At 43.3% G+C, this 18,496-nt stretch overlaps 1 protein-coding gene across 4 annotated transcripts in view; it reads right to left on the bottom strand.

The window, feature by feature from the left end:
• The window catches only part of ryr2a (ryanodine receptor 2a (cardiac)), a 423,773-nt gene that overhangs the window by 104,746 nt on the left and 300,531 nt on the right, over window positions 1–18,496 (bottom strand). For all 4 annotated transcript variants that reach the window (XM_078405073.1, XM_078405072.1, XM_078405071.1 and 1 more), the window contains 9 exons: window positions 14,263–14,386; window positions 13,186–13,301; window positions 11,801–11,865; window positions 10,772–10,893; window positions 7,061–7,110; window positions 5,329–5,389; window positions 4,090–4,328; window positions 1,587–1,668; window positions 349–479 (listed from right to left, as the gene is read on the bottom strand). In XM_078405073.1, the coding sequence (XP_078261199.1) occupies window positions 349–479; window positions 1,587–1,668; window positions 4,090–4,328; window positions 5,329–5,389; window positions 7,061–7,110; window positions 10,772–10,893; window positions 11,801–11,865; window positions 13,186–13,301; window positions 14,263–14,386 (990 nt within the window). The remainder of the gene's footprint in view (window positions 1–348; window positions 480–1,586; window positions 1,669–4,089; window positions 4,329–5,328; window positions 5,390–7,060; window positions 7,111–10,771; window positions 10,894–11,800; window positions 11,866–13,185; window positions 13,302–14,262; window positions 14,387–18,496) is intronic.

Here is an 18,496-nt window from a genome sequence, read left to right on the forward strand (position 1 = left end):
CTCCTCCACAAACACTTCATTAACTTGTCCTTCCCAATTTCCCAATACTAGATCCAGTGTTGTAACAAGGATTTACAGTATTGCACCAGTGCATTTAAAGATCACACAGAATCTGATGAATGGATGTCCAAGAGCAGCTCTCTAGCTGTACAGAAAGTTAATCTACCATCACAATCAAGAGGAAAGGTTGGAAATACTGTGGATCAGACTACACTCGTGAATAAGAGAAACAGAGTTAACCTTTCTCCAGAACTGTTCTGCTGCCTGTTCTCTGAACATGTTCCCCATTTAGTGTTTGTGTGCGCAGAATTCCAGAACCAGCAGTATTTTGCCATTACATTAATGTACCTGCTAGATCTTTTGGTTTCTTAGTGTTGTAGCTTGAGAATGGATTGTGCTTATTCGAGTCAGTTTCCAGAAAGGCGACTGGAAATGCCCCGGTAAATGCTGCCAGACATTCCCCGAGGGCTGGGCGCTGCCTGTGGAAACAAAACATAATTAGAAATTAAATTAACAAAGGATCATAAAGACTCCGAACATAGAACTTTGAACAGTGCAGCACAGAAATGGACCCTGTAGCCCACAATGTCTGTGCCGAACGTGATGCCTGGCTGAACTGATCTTGTTTGCCTGCATATGATCCATATACCCCCATTCCCTGCACTTCCATGTGCCTATGTAATAGCCTCTTAAACACCACTATCGTACCTGGCTCCACTACCACCACAGGCAATGCGTTACAGGCCCCCGCTGTGTAAAGAAACTTGCCCTACACATCTCCATTAAACTTACCCCCTCTCACCTTATAACTATGCACTCTAGTGTGGGACATTTCCACCCTGGGATAAAGGTTCTGACTATCTATGGCCTAATTCTGCTCCTATGTCTTATGAACTTTTTTAAACCCTTCCTATCCATATTTGTGTTCAAATGTTTTTTAAAAGTCAGTGACAAAGTGAATTGTCAGTCAGTCTGGGACCTTTCACAATTGACAAAGCATGCACAGTTCATGTGTTTAAAATACTCATTGGCAGCACAGTGACGCAGCAATAGAGCTGCTACCTTACAGCGTCAGAGACCCGGGTTCGATCCTGACTATGGGTGCTGTCCGTATGGAGTTTGTACGTTCTCCCCATGACCGCGTGGGTTTTCCCCCGTGTGCTCCGGTTTCCTTCCCCATTCCAAAGACATGCAGTTTTGTGGGTTAATTGGCTTCGGTAAAAATTGTAAAATTGTCCCTAATGTGTAGGCAGTGCTAGTTTACGGGATAGTACTAGTGTACAGGGATCACTGGTTGGCATGAACTCACTGAGCCAAAGGGTCTGTTTCCGTGCTGTAGGACAGTGCTAGTGTATGGGATAGTACTAGTGTACAGGGATCGCTGGTTGGCACGAACTCGGTGAGCCAAAGGGTCTGTTTCCGTGCTGTATCTCTGCTCTAAACAGAACTAAACTGATACATTTGTAACTGAATTACCAGTACAACTTCACTGTATCCAAATTACAATGATATCTGTCATGTGTGTAAAAGATGTGCTTGGATACATATGGTCTATGTTTTAATACTTCCATTTACCATCTCCTTACCTTTCAACGTATATGCTGTTCCCTGCACCCAGTGCATACAAGCTATTTAATATTCTGTATCCAGAAACTTGCACATCATCCACTGCAAAATAAAAGTAGCAGCAGCTTGATGTTACTATACTGGAAACTCAACTCTTTATATTCACCTTTTGAAAGATATAAAAGGTTTTTCTGGAGATAAGAACATTTTACAGTTAATGAGAGAATTTCTTAATAATGTTTAAGGTGAAGGAGAAAAGATTTAATAGGAACCTGAGGGGTAACTTTTTCACACAAAGGGTGGTGGGTGTTTGGAACAACCTGCCGCAGGAGGTAGTTGAGGTAGGACTATTACAACGTTTAAGAAACAATTAGACAGGCACCTGGATAGGACAGGTTCAGAGGAATATGGGCCAAATGCAGATAGGTGGGTCGAGTGTAGATGGGACATGTTGGTCGGTGTGGGGAGGTTGGGTCGAAGAGCCTGTTTCCACGCTGTATAACTCTATGACTAATGTGCAACAGCCCAGTGGTCATAGTTCTTATGAAAGTACTTCTACTATGTGTAGAAAGGAACCGCAGATGCTGGCTTATACCGAAGATAGACAAAAAGTGCTGAAGTGTTTCAGCAGGTCAGGCAGCATCTCTGGAGAAAAAAGCCAGAGGTTGGTGGGTATATGGAACAAAATGGTAATTGAGGCAGGTACTTTAACCATTTAAAAGACACTTGGATAGGTACATGGAAAGGAAAGGTTTGGAGGGGTGTGGGCCAACTGTGGGGAGATGGGACGAATGTGGATGGGGCATCTTGGTCAGCATGGACAAGTCGGGTTGTTTCCATGCTGTATGGCTCTATGACACAGCTATCTAGAATACCAATGGGCCAATTCCAAATCCCATCACTCCAGTCAGGAAACTTAATTTCAGATAATGAACTGAATGCAATTAAATAATGGTGAGCGGGTAATTAATGGTTGTTTAAAAATCCCTTTGACTCATGAACGACCTGTAGAGAAATAAATCCACTGCTCACAATAGCACAGTGGTGCAGCGGTAAAGTTGCTGCCTCACAGCACCAGAGACCCGGGTTCGATCCTGACTACAGGTGCTGTCTGTAAGGAGTTTCTACTTTCTCCCGGTGACCGTGTGAATTTTCTCCAGGTGTTCTGGTTTCCTCCCACATTCCAAAGACATGTTGGTCCGTTAGTTAATTGGCATCTGTAAATTGTCCAGTGTGTAATATGGAACTAGTGTTTGGGCGATCGCTGTTCGGCATGAACTCGATGGGCCAAAGCGCCTATTTCTATGCAGTACCTCTAAACTAAACTAAACCTGATCCACCTGGCTTTGATTTGTTCGTTTCATACCTTTCATTCATTTGTTCTTTGTACCTTTTCATTTCTCTAGTTTCCCTCTCCCCTGACACACAGGTCTCGACCCGAAATGTCACCTATTCCTTTTCTCCAGAGTTGCTGTCTGACCCACAGAGTTGCTCCAGCATTTTGTGTGCTTCGGTATAAACCTGATCTGGGTTGGCTTTCACGTGTCTCCAGGAAGTCAACTAAAATTGATCTACACTGTGAAAAGGCTTACCTTGCGCCTCGGTTCGAGAAACGGTTATAAATGGAAAAGAAAACCAACATTGAGAGTGAGCATATTATTAAAAATGTGAGGTACAGTATAATCTGCATTTGGAGAGGCAAAGATGAACCAAATTCCATCATGGCGGATTTGTGAAAGGAAGATCAGACCTGCGTAGAGCACAAAGTGCTGGATTAACTCAGCGGGTCAGGCAGCATCTGGAGGAATGAACAGATGACATTTCGGGTTGAAACAGCTATAGAACCACCCACCCAGAGGAAAGGATGAAGCATTTTAAATTGATCAAAGTTGATCAGAATCTAGACAAAGTGCTGGAGTAACTCAGCGGGTCAGGCAGCATCTCTGGAGAACATGGATAGGTGATGTTTCTGGTCGGGGCCCTTCTTCAGACTCTAAAGAAGGGTCCCAACTCGAAACATCATCTACCCATGTTCTCCAGAGATGCTGCCTAACCCACCAAGTTACTCCAGCACTTTGTGTTTTTTTTGGTAAACTAACATCTGCAGTCCCTCGTATCGAGTCATAGAGTCTGGAACCAGGCCCATCGGCCCAACTTGCTCACACCGACCAACATGCCAAAACTACACTAGTCCCACCTGCCTGCATTTGGCCCATATCGCTCTCAGCCTATCCTATCCATGCACTTGTCTAAATGTTTCTTAGTAGTACCTATAGTACCTATCTCAAGAAATAATCGTCTTACATTTCCAGGAATTAACATGGGCAATCTATATACTTTGATTTAAATTTAGCATAACATTGTTTGAAAATAACGCTTAAAAGAGGAGAGGCCGAGGTTGAGATAATCTCAAGAAATAATCCATCCATCTTACATTTCCAGAAATTAACATGGGCAATCTATAGGTTCATTTAGATCTAGCATGAACTTGTTCGAAAATAACATTGAAAAGAGGAGGCCTACGGATCAGATCTTCGCCGAACTGGTGTTGTCCGATGTGTTCGAAGAGTGATGAGAGGACAGGCAGCAGTGCCACCGTGGTGTAATTGATGATCTGGGTCACTCCCTTCGGCTGTGTCCTTGTGTGAGTGAACTGACCCAGTTTGAGATTCTCTATGGTTTTTTCCAAATCTTCCGCTGCGCTTTCGAAGAACGTCCGCAAAGCCAACTTGACAGACTCCAGGCTGGTTTTCATCAAGGTTCTGTGCAAATCAAAACACCCCATTTAGACCTGGAGAAGAGGCAGTCACGGCTGGCTGAGTTTTTGAGTCCTAAAGTGCTCCTCTTCCTTTATAAAATAAATGACCTTGGTGATGCGGTCACATCTAGAAATACATTGTGTCTGGAAACCCATTGTTGAATGGCCACCCTTCCATTGAGAAGATCAAGATTACTCTTGTGTGAAGCGATATTCAGTTGTGGCTTGTGGCATGAGTGACGTGCATTGTTTGGGAAAACAAGTTCATGGCATTTCCTCACCAACTCTCCCCCTGCGCAGCTAATGGAGGAAACTAGTTAGATCAATGATGCACTTTTGGCCTTCTTTTCTAAGATACAGATACCCTGCTTAACCTGACACTGAAGAGCCCACGTTCCAGCTGAACCCATTGTACCATCTCTTTGCTGGAAGTATTGTTACCGGTTTATCTAAAAAATCTCTGGATTGAATACAGGTGCTCCTCAATTTACGATGGGTTTACGTTCCGAGAAACCCACCGTAAACCAAAAATATCGTAAGTCGAAATGCATTTAATACACCTGATCACGTGTCCGGAAGCGAGCTGCGGCTCGCTGCCGTTGCCCAGCGTTTGCACCAGCGTAAAGTTCAAATATCGTAAGTCGAAGCATTGTAAATCGGGGAGCACCTGTGGTTTGAATTGCTGGATTGAATAGGGCAGCACAGTGGTCCAGCGGTAGAGTTGCTGCCTTACAGCACCAGAGACCCGGATTCGATACTGACTATGGGTGCTGTCTGTACGGATTTGCATGTTCTCCCCGTGATCACGTGGGTTTTCTCCGGGTGCTCCGGTTTCCTCTCAGGCTCCAGCAATGTACAGGTATGTAGGTTAATTGGCTTTGGTGAAAAAATAATTGTAAATTGGCCCTCGCATGTAGGATGGTGCTGATGTACAGGTGATCGCTGGTCGGTGGGCCAAAGGGTCTGTTTCCGCGCTGTATCTCTAAACAAAACTAAATGTTTACCTGGCATCCAAGGTCTGACCCAATATGTGAAGACAATTTACAATTGATGTTGCGTCACTCCCTGCATTAAAGAACAAGATTGATTTAAACTCCAGGGCAGAATGGGGCATGCATTGAGGTGCTCTACAAAACCATTCTAAGCACAAAACACATGGCGACAAATAATATTAACTGTGCAGCAAAACAGAGGCAAGAACCAAACAAATACCACAACTGGTAAGTTTGCACCTGCAGCCTTTCACTCAGTAATATACCAGTGTGAGGAAGCTGCAGCCACATTTGAGGGTGGGCGCAGCATGAAGCTACATGCAGCTTGAATCAAACCCTTTTGAAAGTAATGGCACAAAAGGATGGCATTCAGCCTGTAGTTCCAAAGTTAAAGTCAGAGATTGGGTAACATCATTTGGAATTCCACTCAAATGTACTTGCCCATAAAGTGCCTGGTTTATCCAGGAGCAGGTTTGAGTGAATGCAAAAAGACTGGTGAAAGATACATTCATGGGATTCTGGTGAAGTGGATGGAAATCTAGTCGCAGATAATGTTCATGCAATGTAACTGCAACTTCTTAAAAAAATGTGACAAAGAGCAGAAAATAATTGAACAGGTACATTACTTAGTAGAAATGATAGTCTAGATATTTGTCCACATTTGGTATGAAGAGCAACGACTAACATAACATAACATAACAGAACTTTATTGTAATTCGGTATAAATACCGGACGAAATTTCAGCAGTCACAAAACACAGCAAAAAAGAAAAGAACACAGAACACACGACCCCAACACAAACATCCATCACTGTGACTCCAAACACCCCCTCACTGTGATGGAAGGCAACAAAACTTTCACTCTCTTCCCCCCGCACCCACGGACAGGCAGCTGTATGTATTTGCACTGCTTCTGAAGCACAGTTCTATTGAATTCAATCATGGCTGATCTATGTTTCCTTCTCAACCCCAATCTCCTGCCTTCCCATAACCTTTGCTACCCTTACCAATCAAGAACCTGTCAACCACCGTTTTAAAAATACGGCAATGAATTCCACAGATTCACCACCGTCTGTCTGGCTAAAGAAATTCCTCTTCATCTCCTTTCTAAAGGTATGTCCTTGTGGCAATGAATTCCACAGATTCACCACCGTCTGTCTGGCTAAAGAAATTCCTCTTCATCTCCTTTCTAAAGGTATGTCCTTTTATTCTGAGGCTGTGCTCTCTGGTCCCAGACTCTCCCATTAGTGGAAACATCCTCTCCACATCCACTCTATCCCGGCCTTTCATTATTTGGTAAGTTTCAATGAAATCAACCCCCCCCCCCCTTTACAAATAAGATATATTTATACCTAATTAAATCAAAAACTGATACCAATCGCACAAATACTTGAAAGACTGAGACACAATGGCAGTCATTAATAATAGCTTACATGAATCAAATATTACACATCATCAGATGAACAGCTTATTGATAAGGTCTAAATTTCAAAGAACCATTACAATCAGATATCAGTAGCAAAGACAGGGACTGGCTGAAGCATAGGCAAGGCACGGCACCTTGAAAAAGTGATGGAGTTACTGGAAGAACAGGGTATACAGGATGCAAGGATAGGAGACTGGTATTCTTCAAAGCAAAAATTAAAACGTGCAAAACTCTCCACGCTGAAGGCCAAATCACACCGCGTGCACATGGTAAGACAACAATAGGTGGCCATGCTTCATTCATTCATGCAGTCGCTTACCAAACAGTGATATCCTATATCTGACAAGCACTCCGAGTTTGCAGAAGAGGCTGAAGTAGAGAGAGGGGGGGAATAAGGACAGAGGGGGAAGGAAAACAGAAGAAGGAAACAGCTGAAACAAAAGCCTACTCAGTGAAGAACATCATGAAAAAAAAGTTAACTAAATAAACAGCAAGGTGTTTCTCACAGAATTGTGGAGAAATGTTACAATGAGTCTGTAACACAAGAGATAACCAAATCCCAAGTAAAGCCAAAAGCAAAGCTTTTATTAAAATGATACAAGTAGGTCTGGAGAAACAGGGAACCACAGATGCTGGTTCATACACAAAAAGACCCATAGTGCAGGAGTAACTCAGTGGGTCAGGCAGCATCTCTGGAGAACATGGATAGGTGAGGTTTTGGGCCAAGATGTCTTCTTCAGTCTGCTTGAAGCGTCTGAAGGAGGATCTCGACCCGAAACATCACCTACCCAAGTTCTCCAGAGATGCTGCCTCGCCCACTGAGTTACTCCAGCACTTTGTATCCTTTCCAGCAGGTCTGTTGTTAGTAAAATTAAGTTTATTAAAGAAAGAGAATGTGTTATTTTGCCTTGACTCATTGAAATTTCACACCAAGTGTACTAAATTGTAATCAGATGGATTAATGACATAATTTTAACTTTAAAATTTCTTCCCAACACACAATTAATGACCTTAATTTCTCCAAACTCCAAATTCACCGATGTTAACCATCATTCCACATTATTCGCTGACTCATAATTAGGATATGAGTGACTTGCCCCAGACTGATTGCCAATGTCCAGTACAACTGGCTGTTAAATGAAATGAGGATGAGGGCAGGTCTTTCCCTCTCCTTTCTGTCTCTGGAGAACTCCTTGACCTTTGCCCTGCACCTCTCCTCTATCACCTGCCCAAGATCAAAACTTCCACTCATGCAAACGCGTTAAATCCCTCTTTTTCTTCATGTCTATGGAGAATTCCCTTCCATTACAAGTCTTTGAGTTCAGAGTAGTTGGGGCCGCACAGAGGAGCGGCGGTAGAATTGCCGCCTGACAGCACCAGAGACCCGGGCTCGATCCTGACCACGGATGCTGTCTGTATGGAACATGTACTTTCTCGCCGTGACCGTGTGTGTTTTCCTCGTGGCAACCGGTATTGACAACAGCTATTCTACATTGAATAGTCAAGTGTTTTATTGTCACATGTTCCGAAACAGAACAATGATATTCTTACTTGCAGCAGCACAACAGATATGTTAACATAGAGTGTATAGGAAAGAACCTCAGGAGCTAGTTTGCACCGAAGATAAACACAAAGTGACGGAGTAACTCAGAGGGTCAGGCGGGATGTCTGGAGAAAAGGAATCGGTGACGTTTAGAAGGATTCCGATCCAAAACGCTACCTTCTACTTTTCTCCAGAGATGCTGCCTTGACCCTCTGAGTTACTCCAGCATTTTTTGTCTATCTTTGGTGTAAACGTAGTACTCTGTATATAGTACATAGGATTTCCAGTGAAATTCTTTGTCAGGGGTAACTCATTCAGTTGCCTCCTCACCTCTGTGCGACAAGGCTGGAAATCCAAGTCCCTCTCCAGAGGCACAGGTGCAATGTAGAATGCACTCCTGGATGGTGCCGGGACACAACGATACCAACGCCTTTCCTGGCCTGTTCCATCATTCAATACAATCGTGGCTTGTGTATGCCCTGTGTGGTTGATTAATAAACTGTCCGATTTCCCTCGTACTGGAAGAATACTACGCCACTACCTTACCGGTGAAACACAAGGGAGAGTCCCTGTACACCTGTTTAATAAATTGACCTATTTCCCTCTTGCGATTTCTTCTGTTAAAATTATTGGACTTCTACCAAATCCTCTCGCTAGATGGCACTCTAATCACATGGTGCAGAAATGACTCTGCTATGAATCAGCCTCTGCTTGGAAGTGCAAGGGTTTAAATTACATCTTGTGATGTCTGCAAAAAAAACTTTGCACAATGATGTAAAGATCCTACTACCTTTCATTCAACATGTAGGTGGCACAGTGGCACAACAGTAGAATTGCTGCCTTACAGCGCCAGAGATCCGGGTTCGATCCAGACCATGGGTGCTGTCTGTACGGAGTGTCCTCCCACAAGTTTGTACAAGTTTGTAAGTAAATTGGCTTTGGTAAAGATTACAGTGAGGAATTCGGAGGAGTCACTGTGGTGGATGTTCATGCTAAAATGTATTTTGTGTGTTCTGTTGCTTTTTATTGGTATGACTGTATGGCAAATGAAATTCCTCATATGTTGCAAAACATACTTGGCTAATAAAGTATGATTATGAATATGATCATGATTATGATTATGATTATAAATTGTCCCTAGTGTAGGATAGTGCTAGTGTACGGGGTGATTGCTGGTCGGCATGCTCGGTGGGCCGAAGGGTATGTTTCCATGCTGTATCTCTGAACTAAACTACGAGCCTATTTAACATAACCAAACTCATATTTGTCCAAACACAGTTCCATATTAATGCATAGTTTCTAATTCTAATTGCAAAGCATAATGCAGGTTCTTTTTTAAACTATAATGTGACTGTATGAATAGCAATATGTTTACATGCAAAACAAAATGGAATAAGGAACATCCAAATACATAAACTTATTAAAAATGGGCGGCACAGTGGCACAGCAGTAGAGTTGCTGCCTTACAGTGCCAGAGACCCGGGTTTTATTATGACTATGGGTGCTGTCTGTATGGAGTTTGTCTCCCTGTTTTCTCCAGGTGCTCTAGTTTTGTCCCACCTTCCAAAGATGTGCTGGTTTGTAGATTATTTGGCTTCTGTAAATTGCCCCTGCTGTGTTGGATAGAACGAGTGTACAGCTGATCGTTGGTCAGCGCGGATTCAGTGGGTCAAAGGGCATGTTCCAATGCTGTATCTCTAAAACTAATGGCTGCCAGAACTGATCATGGTTTATTATTAGGGATGTAAAGATAAATGTGGCACCAGGCATATTTTGATTTGTCACGCTGTGAACATATTGGCTTAGAATTTCTAATCATTTACCCTACTGAGTAAAGTTTAGACATGGTTTAGGTTTAGAGGGCTATGGGCCAAATGTGAATAGGTAGGACTAATGTAGATGGGGCATCTTGTTCAGCGTGGGCACATTGGACCAAAGGGGTGATTTCCATCTGAAGGGTCTGACTCTTATCTGGTGTTGATGGGTGGTTGATTGTCACTGCTTCTAATGGACCAAACGTTATTTTATGACTAAATGTCCCATCTTGTCAAATTTGAACAAATTAACTAACCTAAAAAATTACCATAAATAAAACACTTCCCTCCACTCCCCACCCCACCCCACTACTTACTTTAGTTTAGTTTAGTTTCAGTTTAAAGAGACAGCGCGGAAACAGGCCCTTCAGTCCACCGAGTCCACACTGACCATCAATCACCCAGGCACAAGTTCTATGTTATGCCAGTTTTGCATTAGGGACAATTTATAGAAGCCAATTAACCTACAAACCTGTATGTCTTTGGAATGTGGGAGGAAAACGGAGCGCCTGGAGAAAGCCCACGCGGTCACAGGGAGAACGTACAAACTCCGTACAGACAGCACCTGTAGTCTGGATTGAAAGTGGGTCTCTGGCACTGCGAGGCAGCAATTCTACCACTGCGCCACCGTGCCACCTCCAAACGTGGATTGCGATGTACATTCAAACATTACCTTGTTACCATCTCCTTTTCTTTGTTGGATGCATGTCCTCCACTGCTCAGCAAGCTGCTTGCAGTTGACAGGAAGTACAGACGATGGTTCTTAAAATATTGATCAATTAAAGGAAGAACAACCTGCAAATATGAAGAACATTTAGTGAATGTCACAACAGAGATCATCATTTTACATTTTACTTTCTTGCTCCATTGATGCCTCTGGCCGTTTGAGTATTCTCTGTAACGTCTGCCTTTATTTCAGAACTCTTTTGCTTCTGCAGACACATTCTACTATTCTGATGGTCACCGGCGGGCTACGGCCTATAGAGGGGGCTGCCGAGCCCAACCACTGCTCGTCCCCCGATGACCGGAGAACCAGAGGGGAGGCAGCTGGCGGATGCAAGACCAAGGGCCGGTAGGAGGGTGAACCGGGGTCTTACCTTTCGCACCCTCAAGGTCGGCTGCTGGAGGCACAAAGGCTGAAGGTGGCCGGGCAAGGAGAGGGATGACGGTTCGCTGGACGATCTGGATCGGGCGCCACTTCAGGAGAATGGATGAACAAATGGCACCAAAAACTGGCGACTCTTGCATGCGGTCTCAGTGTGGTCTCATGCAGTTTCTGTACACTTTGTACTAATTACGTATGGCTATACTGCACTGAACTGTATAGGAAAAAAAATGTTGCTGTGCATTTGAACATGTGAAAATAAAGCACCATTGGCCATTGGTAAGAAGATTGGTCATGTTGTGGATAATGAGTTAGCTCATCTAAGGCTACAGCAGGATATATATTAGCTAGAGTGTTGGGCAGAGCCATGGCAAATGGAAATAAATGCCAACAGGTGAGATGGCGATAAAGATTATCAACTCTTTGCTTGCTCTTCCCTGAGAAGGGTCTACTATGTACTTTTGAACTGATTGTATCTATGTATGGAATATCTGTTCTGTTTGGCGAGCAGGCAAAACAAAGCTTTTCACTGTACATGTGATAATAATAAACCTAAACCTGAAATAGATTATAACGTTTCCCCTCAAAACACAGTACCTTGGCAAAAAACTTGATTTCCTGTTCATGGACAAATTTTTCACCTCTAGTTGTGCAACAGAGATCTGGAAGCAAGGGCAACAGCAAGCAATAAGACACAGCAGCCATGAACTTAACCAAGTGTCAGAAGCAGAATTGGAAATTGTAAAATTAGAAACAACTCGATTAGTCCAAGAACAATAGCAAGCACAAATGTGGCACAAGAAATAAACAGAATAGACTGGCACAATCACATTTTTATGCAGAAATATTTTACTCTTGGTAATTGGAAGCTGATTGGAAGTTTCATTGATTTCTGTTTTCAGAACGATATTATTTCCTTCTTCTGATTGATCTCTCAGGTTTATGCAAAATCCACAATAGGAGAAAAAAGGTGGGAACTGGTCGAAGGAACGTGATCTGTGGCAGAATTCACAGACACCTTACAGTTTGCCTTCCTGTCTTTTCCACTGGAATTCCTCCAAAGCTCCAGGGGTCTGACTTGCTAGGTGAGGTGAAGATGCACTTCTAGTGGGAACAGACAGCTCCCTCAGCTCCTGTATCAGCTTATCTCAGTCTATTGAACACTACAAATTCCAACTATGCTCCGAACTACAAACTGCCTCGATTGCAGTAGGGACTTTTTTTGTCTTTGTATTATATTGTTTGTTTGTTTTTATGTATTGAACTTGTTGTTTATTATGGTATCTACTGAGTACGATGTTTACATGTCTGTTGTGCTGCTGCAAGTAAGAAATTCATTGTTCTATTTCGGGACATACGACAATAAAACACTCTTGACGTGGAAATTTTGGAAATGTTTATGGTGGGATTATGGTTGTTCATGATGGGATTTGAACTGGTGTTCCTGGATCAACTGCCCAGATCTATGGAAAATGGTGCATCAACTTAAACACGCTGCCTAGATCATCTACACTGCCCCATTGTTCTTCATGTAAGTCTCCTCCAAGTATGCTTCCACTATAGGTACCTCTCTCAAGTATGACAGAACCTCAGGGGCGGAAGAGTGGCACAACAGCAGAGTTGCTGTCTTTCATCGCCAGAGACCCGGGTTCGATCCTGACTAAGGGTGCTGTCTGTACGGAGTTTGCATGTTCTCGCTGTGACCGCGTACGTTTTCTCCGGGCACTCCGGTTTCCTCACACACTCCAAAGACATGCAGGTTTGTAGGTTAATTGGCCTCTGTAAATTGTAAATTATCCCTATTGTGTCGGATAGGGTTAGTGCATGGGATGATTGCTAGTTGGCACAGACCCAGTGGGCCAATGGGCCTGTTTCCCTGCTCTACAGTATCTCTACAGTAAAATCTAAAGTAAAAGTGACCATGAAACCACCGTTCCCATTTGGAATCTGATATGTTCATAACAGATCAATGTGGACTTTACCAAACTGCAGAATGTAGTTATGAGCCTGGTCAACATATTTGATGAGCTGCTGAAGAAAGCTGTAGGCAAATCTCTTTTCAATGGAAGGTGTATCCAACTCCATGTCTTTTAAACCCCTGGGGGGAGATAAAGAGACTCCAGTTAGAAAAACCTACTTAGTAGAATAACCAGTCATTTAAATTAAAAGGACACGGTGCTGGAGTAACTTGGCGGGTCAGGCAGCATCTCTGGAGAACATGGATAGGTGACGTTTCAAGTCGAGATTCTTTTTAGTTTAGTTTAGACACAGCATGGAAATAGGCCCTTCGGCCCACCGTGTCCGTGCCAACGAGCGATCCCCGCACACTAACACTATCCAACACACACCAGAGACAATTTACAATTATATCAAACCAATGAACCTACAAACCTATACATCTTTGGAGTGTGAGAAGCAACTGGAGATCCCGGAGAAAACCAACGCAGGTCACGGGGAGAACGTACAAAGTCCGTACAAAGTCCGTACAGACAGCGCCCGTATTCAGGAGTGAATCCGGGTCACTGGCGCTGTAAGGCAGCAACTCTACCACAGCGCCACCGGGCCACCCAATCTTCTTCAAAATACAGTCTGAAGAAGGGTCCTGACCTGAAACGTCACCTATCCATGTCCTCCCAAGATGCTGCCTGACCCACTGAGTTACTCCAGCACTTTGTGTTCTATCAACCAGCATCTGCAGTTCCTTGTTTCGACAATTGGTCATTTAAAATGTCCAGCTCCGAAAAGGACGAATTTACTTCAAAAAAAGCACTAAAAGCAATTAAACTCTCAGTGTCCTGACGAGAACGAAGTGAGACCGAGCAGAGGGGGCTGCTGCCACGTGCGGCAGGAATGTTCAGTGAAGTTTTGTTACTTTGTTGGAAAAATGTACTGCCTGTTTGAGGTCAGTTACATGATATTACTGGGTTATATGCAAAACAAAGCGTTTAACTGTACCGAGGTACATGTGACAATGAAGTATCATCATTCATTCATCATTCATTCACTTTGCACATAAACTGCGTCTGATACTAAAGCCTTCCCTAAGCTGCTCTTCATACCTTGAGACTGCATAGCCATTGATCTGCAGGAACTTGAGGATTTCCTGTGCTTTCTCCCGATCTTTGGCTTTCTCTTTGGCTGTCAGTGTGTCATAGGGCACCAGCAATGGGTGGTTTCCTCCTCCTGAGTGTAAGACAATGAACAGAAGGATCAAACATCTGAGGTTCCATTACCATCTTTCGCCCTTACTAAACAATTTTTAGTTTCAGAGATACGTCATGGAAACAGGCTCTCCAGCCCATTGGGTTCACGCCGACCATCGGTCACCCGTTCACACAGTTCTATGTTATCTAACTTTCTCACCCACTCCCGACACACTAGGAGCAATTTACAGAGGCCAATTACCCTACAAACCCGCACACCTTTGGGATGTGGGAGGAAACCGGAACACCTGGAGGAAACCCACGTGGTCGCAGGGAGAACATTTTTTTTAGAGATAATAATAAGGTAAAATAGTTAATAAAGAAATGTTATTAATTTGATGTTTCAAAGAGGTCCCCCCTCATCCTACTCGCTGGGGTTTAGAAGGATGAGGGGGGGGACCTCATTGAAACTTAACGAATAGTGAAAGGCCTGGATAGAGTGAATGTGGAGAGGATGTTTCCACTAGTGGGTGAGTCTAGGACCAGAGAACATAGCCTCAGTATGAAAGGATGGACCTTTAGAAAATGGAATTTCTTGAGTCAGAGTGCCTCTGCAACATTCAGACAAGAAACATAGAAAAATAGGTGCAGGAGGAGGCCATTTGGCCCTTCGAGCCAGCACCGCCATTCATTGTGATCATGGTTGATCATCCACAATCAGTAACCTGTGCCTGCCTTCTCCCCATATCCCTTGATTCCACTAGCCACTAGTGCTCTATGTAACTCTCTTTTAAATTCATCCAGTGAATTGGTCTCCACTACCTTCTGTGGCAGAGAATTCCATAAATTCACAACTCTCTGGGTGAAAAAGTTTCTTAAATGGCCTCCCCTTTATTCTTGGACTGTGGCCCCTGGTTCTGGACTCCCCCAACATTGGGAACATTTTTCCTGCATCTAGCTTGTCCAGTCCTTTTATAATTTTGTATGTCTCTATATGATCCTCTCTCATCTAAACTCCAGTGAATACAAGCCCAGTCTTTCCAATCTTTCCTCATATGATAGTCCCGCCAACCCGGGGATTAACCTCGTGAACCTACGCTGCACTGCCTCAATAGCAAGGATGACCTTCCTCAAATTAGGAGACCAAAACTGCACACAATAGACAATAAACAATAGGTGCAGGAGTAGGCCATTCGGCCCTTCGAGCCAGCACCGCCAGATGCAGCAGTACTCCAGATGTGGTCTTACCAGGGCCCTATACAACTGCAGAAGGACCTCTTTACTCCTCTACTCAAATCCTCTCGTTATGAAGGCCAACATGCCATTAGCTTTCTTCACTGCCTGCTGTACCTGCACACTTACTTTCAGTGACTGGTGTACAAGGACACCAAGATCTCGTTGCACTTCCTCTTTACCTAATCTGACACCATTGCGATAATAATCTGCATCCTTGTTTTTGCCGCCAAAGTGGATAACCTCACATTTATCTACATTATACTGCATCTGCCATGCATCTGCCCACTCACTTAACCTGTCCAAGTCACTCTGCAACCTCCTAACATCCTCTTTGCAGTTCACCCTGCCATCCAGTTTGTGTCATCTGCAAACTTGCTAGGGTTACTTCTAATTCCATCATCCAAATCATTAATATATATTGTAAATAGTTGCGGCCCCAGCACCGAGCCTTGCGGCACTCCACTCACCACTGCCTGCCATTCTGGAAAGGACCCGTTTATTCCTACTCTTTGCTTCCTGTCTGCCAACCAATTCTCTATCCATGTCAATACCCTACCACCAATACCATGTGCTCTAATTTTGCTCACCAATCTCCCATGTGGGACCTTATCAAAAGCTTTCTGAAAGTCTAGATACACTACCACCACTGGCTCCCCTTCATCCATTTTACTTATCACATCCTCAAAAAATTCCAGCAGATTAGTCAAGCAGGATTTCCCCTTTATAAATCCATGCTGACTTGGACCAATCCTTTTACTGCTATCCAAATGCGCCATTATTACCTCTTTAATAATTGACTCCAGCATCTTCCCCACCACCGATGTCAGGCTAATTGGTCTATAATTCCCTGTTTTCTCACTCATGACTTCCGGTGGCGACATGCTGTGTTAGCAGTCGCAATTTTTAGCTCCTCTGAAAAAATCGCGACTTTTCGCGTTAAAATCGGGTCTGGAGGTCGGTATCGTTTTTATAACTTACCGGAGTCCCATGTCGCGGTGCTGAGTAAGCGACGTGAATTTAACGGAGGGAAAGTCATTTTAAATGAAAAGTACGTCTCCAGGTCAGAGCCCACATAGGAAAGTTATAAAACAACTGCTGAAGACTCAGGAACATCAAGAAACTGCAAAACAGACCTCTGGAGTGGACTCTGGAATGGCTACACGATCTAAGACTGAGATGACCACAAGAGAGAAAACCGAAATGGAGGAGTTAAAGAACTCGGTAAGAGAATTGAAAAATGAATTGAAAAATGATTTGAAAGCTGGAAACTTAAATTTGATTGCTGGTAATGAAAAAATACTTGCGGGCATTGGTGCTCTGCAAAAAAAAGTTGATGATGTGCAAGAAGAATTAACGGGGAAAATTAATAAGGTGGCAGAAGAGACCATAAAGATGTTTGAGGCCGTGCATGAAACTGTCTCCGCAAATGGAACTGCAGTGAAAGATATGGAAGCTGTTGTGGAAGAGATGACAGGAGACATGCAGGCAATGAAGTTAGAAATAGACAGCCTCAAGAGCCAATTTACAAAAGTCTCTGATAAATGTGTTGACCTAGAAGCCCGCGCAAGACGTCAAAATATACGAATACGTGGGGTGAAAGAGGGGGCTGAGGGAGACAATGCTTGTGAGTTCACTGCCAACCTAATTAAACATGTACTCAATCTACCGGAGGCACCTGTAATTGAAGTAGCACATCGACTACCCAGATTTAAACCAAGATCTCAAGGAGAACATGCATACCCACGACAGATCATAGTCAAATTTCGGGATATCCTAACAGTGGAAGCGCTGATGAAAAAAATTAAATACGGAGAGAAGATGATGTACAGAAATGATTCTATTAAACTCCTACGGGACTACCCTTACGAGATTGTGCAAAAGAGAAGAAAGTTCGCACAGACCAGAGAAGTTCTTTACGGTGTCAAGGGTGTCAGAGTTGGAGTGTATTATCCGGCCAGAATGCGTATCACTTTCTTGGGAATGTCAAAAACATTCACTAATTCGGTAGAATCTCTTAAATACGCTCAAGAAATCGTGGCCAAGGCAGCGACAATTGAAGATTGATCACCAAGACGTCAAGAACAAATTAATTTGCTTATTTCCCCAACAAGAATATCACAAGCAAAGTGAAATAAGCGAACAACTCCATTCTTTAAAAATTAATACACGCAACAGATTTTTCATGAGACGTGTCTAGACATTATTATCTCCCCTGGAACATTGTGGAATCTAATTCAAGGACTCTGTGCTCAAACGAGGAAAGACTGATAACATGGGAAGGTCGTTTTGCTGAGCTGAGCTGAGAGTGAAAAACATTATATGGTTTATATAGTTTTACAAAATATAGAGAATTAATAACAATTAATAATTAACAATATTAATATAGAAATAGCAATCGGAACTGATAAAAATGTGTTGCCTGCCTCATAACGCAGACAACAGTAATCAACAGTAATCACAAAAGTTCCGCAGCTCGAGAGGGGAGGAGACTCAGGCACCTGGCACAATTCCAGGAGCCTGAATCCGGTTAACCCTTTCAGCGTACAGCTCACTTTTAACAATACTAAAATCAATTATAAATAGTTAAGAGATAAAGAGTGAGGAATATATGTAACTGAATACATGATTAGATTTGATAAGTCGGAATGAAACATATATATATACTGCAATTGGGTGAAATAGAACTGATTTGGAAACGGTACCGACCCCCTAGGTTTTAGGTAATAAAGGCAGAGGGGCTAACCTCACAACATCTACGCCGGAAGCGATATTGATGTCGTACACCACAGACGAGTGGTCCACCCACTACGGTGTCCTAAACTTAGACACCGTAAATTTATTTGATATACTTTTTTTTTTTATCACACTATGTCACATCTATGGGTTTTTCTTTCAAGGACAATCGCGGAGGGGA

Source organism: Rhinoraja longicauda, chromosome 9 (assembly GCF_053455715.1).
Source record: "Rhinoraja longicauda isolate Sanriku21f chromosome 9, sRhiLon1.1, whole genome shotgun sequence".
Lineage (NCBI taxonomy): Eukaryota > Metazoa > Chordata > Chondrichthyes > Rajiformes > Arhynchobatidae > Rhinoraja > Rhinoraja longicauda.